The sequence below is a fragment of the Hydra vulgaris genome, chromosome 15 (assembly GCF_038396675.1).
Source record: "Hydra vulgaris chromosome 15, alternate assembly HydraT2T_AEP".
NCBI classification, from domain to species: Eukaryota; Metazoa; Cnidaria; class Hydrozoa; order Anthoathecata; family Hydridae; genus Hydra; species Hydra vulgaris.
The window spans coordinates 38,750,101-38,764,489 of record NC_088934.1 but is presented as its reverse complement, the minus strand read 5'-3'; the positions used below and the strand labels follow the sequence as shown (position 1 = coordinate 38,764,489).

General features: G+C 26.9%; 1 protein-coding gene across 1 annotated transcript; it reads right to left on the bottom strand.

The window, feature by feature from the left end:
- Nucleotides 1-5,176: 5,176 nt before the first annotated feature.
- LOC136091940 (ATP-dependent DNA helicase PIF1-like) lies at nt 5,177-6,409 on the bottom strand. Its single transcript, XM_065819660.1, has one exon. The coding sequence runs from the start codon at nt 6,407-6,409 to the stop codon at nt 5,177-5,179; it is 1,233 nt and encodes a 410-aa protein (XP_065675732.1).
- Between the last annotated feature and the right edge of the window lie 7,980 nt (nt 6,410-14,389).

Below are 14,389 nucleotides of genomic sequence, written 5' to 3'. Positions count from 1 at the left end.
ATCGGTTCCAAAAGATAATGATCTCGAATTTCAGTCATGACTCCGTCATCAAAAACATAATTTTTTTGTGTAAATCTTTTTAAAAAATCAATAGTCTGCGTTTTTATTTTAACTTGTTTGTAATTGACACTTATTCTATTTTGTTCGATAGGTTGATTTTCTTTTACCACTGGAAAAGGAAGTGGTCTACACAATCTTTTTGCAGCAAAGGTATCAAAGCCGTTAACATAATTTGAAAATAAGAGTTTAGAATTGGTACTCCTTTAGCTCTATTTTTGTAATAGTTTTCTTTTTCTTCGTCTCCGTTAATGCTGTGAACACTATAACATTTAGGTCCCATAGCAAAAGCTTGAGCAATGTAATAGGGAGGAGGTATTTCGTTTTGAAAATGATCCGTTTCTTTGGCGTAAAGTGTGGAATATAAAGGGTGAGTTTTTTTATAATTGGAATAATCCATCCAACGATTGCCAAATTTTGAAAAATAAATCCATTCTTCTACTTTTTCGCGAAACGTTGAAGAAAGCATTTTATTTTTTTTTGCGTAATGAAAAAACAACCAGAATCAGTATCTGTTACTACCAAATGTTTTTCAGCTCCATGATTTCTTAATACTTGTCCCAATTCCCAACTAAAACGTCCTACGTTGAGATTTGCATAAGATAAAATTTGTGAAGCCACAATACATAAAGATTTATTAATGAGTTTGCATTTTTCGCTCGTTGTTAAAATTAGAGCATTTTTATGATCTTTTGATTTTAAGAGTTCAAAGACGTCTTTCATTTCATGATGATTGTTTTCATCGTGAAATAAAATACTTTTGGTTTTGACATTGGTCATCAAACTGAAAAGAATTTCTTTAAAATAATCGTTGTAATTAAAATCGAAAGTGTCGTAATAATCTAAACATACTTTTTTTCAAAAACGTCCAATTTATATCTTTCAGGTTCAACACCAATAAACATGGCTCCATTATATAATAAATTTTGAAAATGAAAAGGAAGTAACAACTTAACATTTTCATCCGTTTGACCTTCTTGAATTAAAACATGTCGAATATTTTGAAAATTTTCAATGATGTTTTGAAATGCTTTTTCTTCGTCATTGATAAAAGAAGTATTTAGTTTTTGCGCAATTTGTTGACTTAATGTTCCGTAATGTCCGTTAATTTGCAATTTGCAAGAAGCATCGACTACCTTGTCACCCTTTTTAATGGCTTCTTTTCTTTTTTCCATATTTCTTTTTACCAATTTTTGAGCTAAAGGATAACGCCATAAAGGGAGTACTTTGTAAATTTTTTCAACAACACATCCACACCATGTAGTCAACCATATTAAAGTGTCTAAAAATTCACAAGTTTCATGCGAACTTAATTTCATGATCAATTTAATAGTTTTGTCTTTTTCTTTACCATTGGTTCCATTGTTTTTGAGATAACGTTTAGATGCTATTTCAGTTGGAGAATAATCTTGTAAGGATATAATTTCTTTTTCTACCATGGGCGAAAAACCTCCTTCTTGATCTTGATACTCTGGTTTCATAGTAATTTGACAATGAACTAAAGCACTAGTTGAGAAACCGTTAAAATTAACGCAATGATATTTTCGAATCACATCGTCTAAAGTAATACATTCCAAAATCAAAAGAATATTTCATGTGAAAAGGTAAAGATTTTAATTGAGCTCCTCCATATTGACCATTTTCGTCGACAAAAATTAAACAACCTTATAATGCGCTGTTTAATTTGAGTTCTTTTATTTTAGGTTCAAAGTAATCTGTATCAATGGCGAATTTTTGCGTACCGCCTCGAATACTCTTTTCAATCATTTTTTGATGTTCGTCGGTCGGAGGAAATTGAACAGGAATTAAACTGATGGCAGAATTTAATTTACTTGTATAGCTAAAAATACTAACATGATTAAGAAAATGAAATTTTGTAAATTCAAATGTTCTTTCGTCAAAGTCAATCATAACAGAACCTAATACTACCGTGTCGAGCACAGTATATATATGTAATAAGGATTTTAAAGTTTTTAAATTTAAAAAGTTTCATAATTTTTGAACACCTTCATAAGCTTTATTGATTTTTTTAATTTCTTCTTGTAGGTTTTTAGACTTCATTAAATCGTTTGAGCAAATATTTCAATAGGAGGTAATGTTTTATATTCAATGTTTAATAGTTCGTCTGTTATTTGCGAGTAAGGAAATAATGTTTTTTTTAATAAAACAGTTTTTAAACTGTCGATTGTCGGTTAAATGATTAATTTCAGGATGAAAAGGTCGTAAATAATGCAACATGGTGTTGACAATTTGATTTTTTATCTTGAATAAAATCGGATAAACTAAATTTTTTTTCATATTGATTATTAAAAGAAACCAACATGCAATGATACCATAATTCGTAGACGAGTTGCTTGAATTTTCTCATAAGAAACATAAAATTGAGGTTTTCTGTATTTTGACCGCCTATTTCATTGATACATTTGCGAAAGATTTTGATTAAAAAGTAGGGATCATCTAACAAGTCCATATATTCTTGATCAAAGTAGTTTTCGAGTTGATGATCGCTCATGATAAGGGAAGCCAATTGTTTCATATAATCTACAAGTTCTCCACTGGTTATTCTCACATAATCACTCAACAAACCGTTAGTGGCAGGTAGGTATTCAAATTTTTCCCACCATCTACAACAAATGTAAAACAAACATGATATTTGAAATAAATCTTGTTTTATTTTTTCCGCATCATTGTTGATTAAATAATTTTGAACGATACAAGGTAACATGAACAATTCTAAACGTCCTACTCTTTAAAACATGATGTTAACAACTTGAATTCGTTTGTCGTTGTAAATACGAAATTCGTTAAGATTTAATCTTTCTATTTCTTGAGGAGTCATGAGAGAAAATTTATTTTTATAAATATCAGATTGATGTATTTTATCTGCAGGATATCTACAAATAGAACATAAAGGATTTTCTTCTTGCCATATTAAATTTCTTTCTTCAGATGATATATTTAAATTTTGAAAACGCGGTAAACATATTTCATATGCAAATCGAACCAAAGTATCTGCTAAAGCTATTAAATCGTAAACTCGTAATTCCATTTTTTAATTTTCATTATTTTCACGAGTCGAATTTAACTTTTCCCACAATATACGTCTGTGTGTTTTGTCAAGTAAAGAAACTCCTGGTTGAAAATAGGCAGATAGACAGGTTAAAGGATTTTTTTCTAAACTTTCAATAGTATTTTCGTAATAAAAAGTCCATTGAGTGATCACGTGACCTTGTTCATCCAAACCAAAACATTCTCTTGCTAATGTTTCATGAATGCATTGAATCACGATGGAATGACAATGATAACTCAACTCAGATAAAGGTTTGACTTTGGAAGTGGCATTTTCTTCAGACTTTGTAATACTCGTTTCACAATCAAATGTCATTAAAAAAGGAAATAAGTTTCTACTTGTACGCATAAACGAATTTTGTGGACGATAGTGAGTAATGCAATCGCCATATGTAAATTTGTCCGGTGTATAATAACCTTCACATTCGTGTGTCTCTGTAGTAAATTTTTGTCCACATTCTGAACATTAAAAAAGAACACGTGACTTGTTAGAAGAAAAATGTACAGTAGAAAATTTTTCATTCACCATGCTTATAGCATGAAAAGAATTGTTTTTTTGAAAAATACAAATTTTTATAGTGTTGTTTGTTTTTTTCCGTTGATTGGCTTTATTTCTTTTCTCGTCGTTAATAAAAACTCTTTGAGAATCTTGATCGTCTTTGGTAATGTTTGCACTTTCGTAGACCACTTTTAATAATTCTGTAAGACTACTTTTATATTGCGACTTTAATTTAGAATGCAAGAAACGAGTTTTGGTATTACTTTTGTTAACGGCAAAAATTTTAATGTTAATACGATCAAAAGTATTTTCATAAGCAAAACGGTGACACAAATCAATCAAAGTTTGAAACGACATACTTTTAGATTTTTCTTTTAAGTTTTGTAAAACGTTTTTCCAAGCCCGAATAATTTGCTCATCTTGATCTTCAAAAAGGAGTTGTAAAATATTTTCTTCCGAATATAAATCAGTCGCATTTTTTTCCAACACTTTTTTATTCCATTCTTTAATGGTGCTCACATTCCATTGGCGAATCAACAAAGAGATTAGAAAAGCAGAATAAAAACATAATCCTGGTTCAAACAAAATACCATAATCTAAAAACATTTTTCTTTTTTGTTCATAAGAGAGTTTAGTATAAGATTGACCTTTTAGCGAATTTTGCCATTGTGTTATAGAATGAGGTCTATACCATTCACCAAACCATTCGTCTACATCAATTTCTTAGCTACTTTTTTGTTGATTTTTATATGAAATTGATTTTTTATTTTTTTCGTAATATGATTTCTTTTCTTTGCTACTCTTTTGTTGTTTTTTTAACAAAAGTATTTTTTTATTTTTTTCGTAATATGCTTTGTTGTGTTTTTTCTTTTTTTGAATTTGTTCATCTGTTTTGTTTTCTTCGGTCTTCTTTTGTTGTTTTTTTAACAAAAGTGTTTTTTTATTTTTTTCGTAATATGCTTTGTTGCGTTTTTTCTTTTTTTGAATTTCTTTATCTGTCATGGTCATTTTTCTTTTAAAACCTGACAATTCAAAATCTCGTAATTTCATCATTGATCTTTCTGTTAAATTGGATAGAGTTTTAATATTACATAATTGTATTATCTTCCATCCGCTATCGTTTTCTAAAACATTAAAAACAGCTCGTACATTGGCATCTTGAATAAAACGTAAATTGGTCGGTCCTTCTAAAGGTTTTATAAAATAAACAGGCGAATTGTAACAACGTTTCATTATTTTACAATATCTATTTTTAATAGATTTGCAATACAAAGTAACAATATTATAACCAATTAAGAAACTTTGAAACAAGTCAGCAAAATGAATACTGTTTTTTATTTGTGTTTCAAACCCTTCCATTGTTTTATGTTCTACGCGATAAACAATTTCATCAGGACTTTGAGTTTCAGAATAAAGTTGTGATTCTTTCACAATATCTTCATCTTTATAATCATCTTTGATGTAAAAAAAATGTTCAGTGTATATAGTGTTATTACTAAATTTAGTTTCCTCAGTTTGATATTCAAATTTCATTTTTTATTTAAAAAAAAATTACATGTATTTTTTATAAAATTCCAAAACATCAGAACCAACAGTGATACTTTTAAATATTTTTCGTAATTCTATTTTATTATTAATAATTATAAAAATATCATTAATATTACAAACTCGTGATAAAGAAACATAATAAAGACTATTAATAAAAGCCTTTGAATTAAATTGAACAACGGCTTTATTCATTGTACTTCCTTGAGCTTTATGAACAGTAAAAGAAAAAGCTAATTTTAAAGATAAACCAAATCTTGAGCCTACAACAGCATGAGAGCAATCTAAAATCTCTTCTTTGACACATTCGATTTTGACTTCTTTTTTATTCATATTAACCCAAACTGCATTATTTTCTATTAAAAAGACTGTACCAATAGTACCATTGCACAAACCTTCTTCTACATTAATATTTCTTACAAGCATAACAATAGCACCTATTTTAAGATAAACAGCTGCTGGAATCTGAAACGAACATTGTATGTTTTGATTTTTAATAACATCTTTAGCATAAAACCAATACCCTTCTTGTTTTATAGTCTCCATTTTATTATCATTATAAACATCGACTTTCATATTTCTAAAAAATAATCTTGTATATTTAATGTTTAAATTTTCATCTTTTTCAAAACAACGCCTCACAAAATAATCAATAGTTTGGTCTGAAACTTGTCCAAAACGTATTTCATTTAAAGCTCCAAAAAATTGCGCATCTTCTTTTTGTCTAAAGCATTCAGTTAAAACCAAAACTTCCGTCATGTATTGTTGCCATATTTTAGATTTAAAAACAAATTCTCCTGTGACAGGTGGTAATTGAAAAAAATCACCACAAGCAATAACTTGTATACCACCAAATAATTCATCATAACATTGTTTCATTTCACAAGCAATTAAATGTAATAAATCAAATGTTTGAGCATTAATCATTGAAATTTCATCAATAATTAAAACATCAGTTTCTAACCACATTTTTTTAATGTCTGGATGCATATGACGTTTATAATAATCTAAACTTTTAACACCAGTTTCTATACCAGCAAAAGCATGTATAGTGACACCATTTAACAAATGAACTGCTTTTCCTGTACTCGCAGTAATATGTATTGTTTTATAAATTTGTATACTTTGAGCAATTTCTTTGACAATATATTTTTTTCCACAACCAGCACCACCAGTAATAAAAAAATTGATTCCATCATCAAGCCATTGACGCGCTTTTTGTTGTTGCAAAGATAACATTTTTTATTACTTTTGCTGAAAAAAAATTTATTTTGAATATAAATACATAATGGCATATTTTACAAAAAACATCATAAAAATAATGTTCTGGTCAACGAGTCTTTCCAGTTTACAAGATAAATCGTCTGGTCCATGAACCAACAACAAAAACTTTACAGCTAACATTTCATCTTCTGTCAATAGGTTTCGTTTGCATAATAACTTGCGCATTTTTTTATTATCATTTTCTCTTATTTTATTCATCTAAAAAAAATTACATGTAGTATACTTAATTAAAACATTTTTCACAATATATACAAAAATATTTATTTTTTCTGAACGTAAAATCTAAATTTGTTGCTGCTTTAAGAAAAATAAGATACTGAGACAAAGACAACAGGTAATTCATTATCTGTTATCATTATCTCAGTATCTTTATTTTATTCATCTAAAAAAAATTGACATTTTTTAATTCAAAAAACATTTATCACTCTGACTGAAATAGATAAAGTAAAAAATAAATATGCTTTTATAATAAAAAAAGTTTTTACATGTCCATATATAATAAATGTTTATATTTCCCTTTCATAATCATTAAACTCTGAATGTATAATCGCTTTTTCGTTTATTTGACATTTAAAACACAAATTTTTATTTTGACATGGACATAATCCCAAACAAAGAATTTCGCTTTCATGATATTTCCTAGTCTTTTTTAGCAAAACTTCTGACAAACCAATTTTTTTTGCTGGGTTAGGATTAGGGTCAAGGTCAGGGGTTAGGGTTAGGGTTAGGGTCAGGGTTACGTTTTTTACAAATAACATGGAGTAATGTTTCCATACAGCCTATTTTTTTCGCAACTTTCTCACATTTTTCTGAATCATGTTGAGTTAAACCATATCCTGAAAACGCTATTGCTGATAAACATTGTAATAAAATTTCTTTTTTAATTGCTAAGGTTTTTTCTTCTGAATAACTGATAAATAGAAATTCTTTTGGTTTGATTTGACGAACTTCTTTTACAAAATCATCAAATTCTTCTTGAGACATTTCTTGAGTCATTTCTTTACGAATAAAATCTTCCAAACAGGCCCCATTTTTCTAAATCATTACGAACATTATTGTAAATATCACTTCCCGCGAGTTCAAAGAGAAGAGGTGCAAGATCTATGTTCACAATTTTATCATTAACGATACCAAAACTTCCATCTTCATTTTTAACAATTTCACCTTCATAAAATACATCCATTTTTTATTATGTAACCTAAAAAAAAATAAATTACAAAAAATTTATTTATAATAAAGTATAATTTTTAAATATTTCAAGTACAGTTTCTTTAATATTTTCTTCGTGAATATAACGATGAATGTAATCATAAGTTTCTTTACAAGATTCACAAACACTAAAACCAGTACAATTTTCTTTTGGACAAGATTCAGCTTCTTCCAGTAACTTTCGTATCGTTTGACTTTCATCATAAATACCAGCTGATATTAATAAAAGTTGAGTGATTAATTTTTCAACTTGATTTTCGAAAGACATTTTTTATTATGTAATCTAAAAAAATACAATAAAAAATTAAAAAAAATGAATTATAAAATTTTTTTCTTTGGTTCGTTCATCGCATAAACAATTTTAGCCTTTTGACAATTGGGACATAGTTCTATATATCGAGATGTGGTTACTACAGGTGTCATAAAACTATTGGTTGCTCGTACTGTTATTTTTACCATTTTTTATTATGTAATCTAAAAAAAATTAAAAATACAATTTATCATCATTGCAATAAAAAAAATTTTAAGAAGAAGAGTCGGTGCCATCAAGAAGTTTGTTTACATTATTCATTTATGTTTTAAGTTCAGATAACACGTCAGTTATTTCTTTAATACGTTTTTGACATTCCGAACAAAGAGTTTCACATTCTAAATAATCACCAGCTGAAAGTTCTTCTCTTGTACCTGTTTCATTTTCCATTTTTTATTATGTAAACTAAAAAAAATAAAAAAATGTATTTACTCTAAATAAAAAGTACTCAAATATTCCATCGTTTTTAAAAATGAACTCTGTAATTCCTCACGTACAAATAATACTTTTTCAATTTCACTCTGTAAATAAAAATATTTCATTATTTCTCTATTAAATTGAGGAACATTTTTTTCAATATAATCAAACATAACTTTGTCTCCCATTCTTTGTTTCTCATTCTTAAATCTATTTTTCTTCTCAAATACTCGATATCTTTTTTATTTGAAGTAAATAAATTGTATAGAGCATGAATATAAATTTCTAAAGTTTTTAATCTTTCTTTAAAACCATCTTTTTCAGCATCTTTTCGAATTAATTTATTCATATCCTCATTGGCTTCCTTTACTCCATCTCCATTCATATCCAAACTTTTATCAAAATGAACAGCATAACTACCATATTTAATAAAATATTTTACTTTTCTATATTCATAAGAGATATTAGCATTGTGTTTATCGAGCTTTAAGTAAATATTTGAAATATACTTTCCACAATTAAACTCGTGAAGAAACTCCATTTTTTTAATTAGTTAACCTAAAAAATACAAAGTTTAAAGTACAAAAATTTAAAAAAATACAAAGTTAAAAATTTTACTCATTAAGAATATTTATAAAAGTAGTGATAAAATAATTTTTAATTGTTTTTTTTAACAAATATCTTTCTTCATGCTTTCAATATAATGAAAATCTTTCATATCCACATTTGTTTTTATATAGGAGAACATGACTTCATCTCTTCTCGAAAATTCCTCTTTTTCTTTTGTTACTATAAACTGATCATCTTCAATCGCAAGATTGCAAATGACAATCATATGATTTATCAATTCTATTAAAAAATTACGTAGATTTAGGTAATTTTTTATCAGCTCGTTATTTTTATTTATAATTTCTGTTATTTTTTCAAACTCTCCCAATATTCTATCTTGATGTTCATCTTTGGTTAAAAATTTTTCAATGATAACAAAATGAAAATATAAAACAGGTGATAACTCTTCCAAAATCATCCACAATTCCTGTTCAGAATGATGTGGCTTGTAATATTTGGTAATCCATTGAACACGATCTTCAGTCCAATTTTCATTATTCATTTTTTAATTAGTTGTCTAAAAAAATTACAATAAAAAAATTAGAATAACAAAACACTATCATGAAAGTTAATACTTGTTAACATTGTTCTTTTTATCAAATTTCTAAAATAATTTCTCAAACATCTTCTACAATTTAAAATTTTTTTGTCGTTTGGTGTTATGATAATACCATTTTTTTGAAAATTATAAAACAAATTGACAGATTTATTGCACTCTGTAAACATTGTGTTCAATGGATTACCAAATATTACAAGCCACATCATTCTGAAGAGGAATTGTGGATGATTTTGGAAGAATTATCACCTGTTTTATATTTTCATTTTGTTATCATTGAAATATTTTTAACCAAAGATGAACATCAAGATGGAATATTGGGAGAGTTTGAAAAAATAACAGAAATTGTGAATAAAAATAACGAGCTGATAAAAAATTACCTAAATCTACGTAATTTTAAGTGACAAATACATGTTGTGTATTTCGATATCCTCCCAAACATAAGATAATAAACCACTATCTTTAACACAAACATAATTTTTGATTTCTGTTATTTTTTCATCATTGATTTCGATCAATTGAGCTGCATCAACCATTTGTAAAAACTTTAACACCTTTTGAAACGTATTATACATAACGTTGTTTTCTTTTTCCACCAAATCCCAATTATTTTTTTCCATGTCTTATTAGTTAATCTAAAAAAAAATAATTATATATAAATAAGTCTACAAAAAATTTTTTACAAGTTATTACAATAAAAAAATTATTTAATTTTACACTTAAAAAATAGTATCCCCAGAAGGTTTTTTTTAAAAATAATTAAAAAAATTATTTAATTTTACATTTAATATACAAATTATTTTCAATTAAATAATCATTAATGTCTGCTTTTTTTATAAAGTTGCAATATCCATAACCAACATTTTCTCCATCTTTAGCTGGTCGTTGAAAAGACACATTATTCTCAGTATTAAAACTTTTTTTCATTTGTTTACCATTAGGTCCACACAGTTTAAATGTAATGACGTGATTTATAAAAGGCCATTTTAATATAGCATCATAAGGTGAGGATCTCATTATAATATACAATGCAATTTCTTCTTCCTCATGGCTATCACATTTCATATTGATATTCATTTTCATTAAAAATTGATAATTTTTATAATAAAAGGGAACACTATAATAAACTTTGCCTTCATTTTTTAATTGCTCCTTAATATTTTCAAAAATCCATATCTTACAACCATGTCCATTATTATTGTGCATTTCTTCTAAAATGGTTAGTCGAAAATCTAAATTCATTATTTTCTTATTATATAATCCATTGAATAAAATACTCGGATTGTCAGTGTAAATGGTAAATGAAGGTTTGTCAGCCATAATTTTTTTATTACTAATCTAAAAAAAATAAAAAAATTTATAAAAAAATATTGCAAAAAAATTTATTTTCCAATGGACCAAAACCACCCTTTCTTTCTACGTCTTTAATCATTGACATTTTCACTTGACGACAAGAACACCCATCAATTTCTATTATATTTTTTATAGCTTTAAACATTTTCACAAATCCCATCTGAGCAACAGCATCTCCATGTTTAATAATATAATTTTCTTCGGAAAGATTCATCAATAGGACTTTAATTTCATCTTTATAATCAGCGTCTATTATTCCTGGAGAATTTAACACTACAACACCATATTTGTAAGCTATACCTGATTTTGAATATACATGTCCTGCTAAATTTGTATCTATTTTGTTGATATAAACTCCAGTACTTACTAAAATACGCTGTTGTGGTTGAAGTATATAATCCTTTGTGCTCCTTAAATCAAAACAAGCACTCTCTTTTGTTTCATAAAAAGACCATTCTTGAATATCTCTAATTACGAGTCTTTTAAACTCTTTTACTTCATAAAGAGACCATTGATCTTGTTTGCGATGTGCATCTCTTATTTTATTCATCTAAAAAAAATTTAAATACATACATTGTGCTTTTTATTCTAAAGAATAAACTACATGTTCTCTTTTTTCCTTATGAGAAACAATACAATTTTTACAAAAACTTAATTTACAAAAAAAACAATTAAAACAAAACAAATATATTTTTTCACAAAGTTCACAATGTCCAAACCAATAATAATAAATTTCAAACTGTTTTAAATCGTTTTCGTTTAATGGTCTATTAAAAAGTTCATTAATATAAGGTAAAAAAGGTACACCAGTATTAAACTCAGTATCTATCCACATATTTAAAAATAAATCATTTATTTTTTTTACTAATTTTCTATCGTGATTTTCTACAACTAAAGATTTTTCTAATTGAATACTACCATCAAAATGTTTGTATTTTACTTTTACAATTTCCATTCTTGTTCTTTCATAATAACTATTTTCTTCCTTTTCCATTTTTTTAAAATCCAAACACATTTTTTATATCTCGCTGTCTTGACCAGAAGATGTTGATGATTTGAACAAGTTTTTTTCCCCCTTTTCATATAAAATGGTAGTCATAACAACATCATCTCTATCATTAAAATAGAATTAAAGTATCAAAGTGCAAAGTTTAAAGTACATCACACCACATTTTGAACATTAGACTCTTCATCAGGAATTAACATATTTTAAAAAAAACTTGTTTAGTACTTGTTTTTTTAATCTCTCTTTTCAACTCAAACAGTATAAAAGGAGTTCATTTTCATTTAAAAATTTATTCAAAACACACTAGACAAAAAATGGCAGAGTTTGAAACTGTTTATTGCAACAATAACACTTATGTCAAATTTGCAGATTTAGCAGCTGCTACTTTATGGCTTATCGAATTTAAAGAGGAAAAAAATGTAAAAGATAAACAATATTCCACTGTTCCTCTCAAACCACTGGCACAATTTAACTATGTTAAAAAAGAATTGATTTACAAACCAAAATATGAGGGCTGTGAAATATTACTACCATGGAAGTACAGAGATATGTGTGATCTCAACAAAACAAATTATTTATTCAGATCTGAACTGAAATTAACAAAAGACGACAACAAATTTAAAATGTCCAAAGGCGAAGTTACTAATAATGTAGTTTTTAAATTTAATCATAACAAAATGACCAAAAAAGTATTGGAAAGTTTGATGGATAATATGCAAACAGCTCAAAACAGAGCCTATATGACAGTGGCTTACCCTAAAACCCTCATATTAAAATCAGTCGAGTTTAACGGTTTTGGTATACGTTTAGAAAAAGAAGATGATGAGATTCATGTTACAGAATACGAAAGATTGTTGGCTGTAGAACCGTCTTTCCACAACACGATGAATAAAAATGGTGTTCCTAGAAATTATAATCAAAATTTGAAGAAAGCCTGTGCCGAGTTTGCTGAAAGCGAAGCTAAAAAACCCAAAATTGAACCAGAAGTACCAGAAGTACCAGAAGAAGACAAAGAATAATTTTTTTTTGTAATTTTTTTAATTGAATTAAAAAAACCTGTTTTATTAATAAAAAACTTGTTTTTTCTTATCTATTTTTCCTATATAAAGGGTATAAAAATAAATTCTAGTTCATTTTTGAAAGAGAAAATGACTAGCAAACAACTCGACGAAAGTCTCATCAAAGCTGTTCAACTTTTTATCCAGATAATGAATTACATCCTATGTTATTTGAATTTCACCATTTAAATAACACGTATGAAGATTGGCAAGAAATTATATTTACTGTCGCATGATAGGCAATGATTTTTTAAATATAACCAAAACAACGGTAGAAAAACAACACGAAGAATTAAAAATAAAACTAGAAGAGTTTATTAAAGTGTATAAACTTTATTACAAATCAAAAAACATGGAAAAGAAATGCACTTCATGGAAAAGCAAACTTAAACAGTCTTTAAAATATTATTTTTTGCTTCCTTATCTATCTAACAAATGGGAGTATGATAACTTGAAAAAAAATTGTAAAATATTAAAACACGTTTATCCTGCTTGCATGGATCAACCGCCTTGCTTTTCGTTCAACGATAAAGTTTTTCATAATGCCTATTACACCATTTATACACCTGCTCCTATTTATGAATATTTTATAGAAAAAAAAGTACATCAAGAAGGAGATAAAGTTTACAATTATAAAGCCTTTGAACGTTGTAATTTTCACAAAAAAAGTTTAAAAGAAATGTTCCCTACTGCTCAATGGTTTTTTTTCTTTAAAAGAAACTTTAACATTTCAATGGTATTATACAGAAAAGAGGACGAAGTTTATAATTACAATACTAACGAAATAGTATCGAAACAACCTATACACAAAAACACTAATTATACCAAATATTATGTAACCGCGAAAGAAGGATTATAAATAAGACATTTTTTTATTTTTTTTATTTTTTTTCCATTTCAAAAAGTTGATATACAAGTTTGTTAATACGAAATATATTATCAAAACATTCGCAAGTGTCTTTTTTTAATACGTGTAAGCAACGAATATTGTCTTTTATTAAACGAAAAAAACTTTCGTATTCAGCAACACTAAATTCTGTATATTGTTGTATGTTTCCTGTTTTAATCAAACCATTAACAAAATCTTCTAAATAAGATGCAAACATAAATGTTTCATATTTTGGACAGTGTTCATGAGTGTGTTTTTTCGTATAGCTATGTTGATAGTGTTCTAAACATAAACTTTCATTGTTAAAATAAGTAGGTAGTTTACACAATTTTGGAAATAGTAATTTATTTAAATCAAATGTATATATTTTTTGCTCTTTTATTGCACTCAAAACATCTTTTTCCATGTTGCCACCTTTATAAAACACGAGATTGGATTCGAATTTTGAAAATATTGATTTTAAGTAATCTACAACGGAGCAGCAAAATATGATTTCGCTGGTATATTTGAAAGTGGGATAGTACTCTA

What these genes read in the sequence shown, in the direction of transcription:
- LOC136091940 (XM_065819660.1), bottom strand. Translation starts at nt 6,409, where the DNA reads ATGTTATCTTTGCAACAACAAAAAGCGCGTCAATGGCTTGATGATGGA.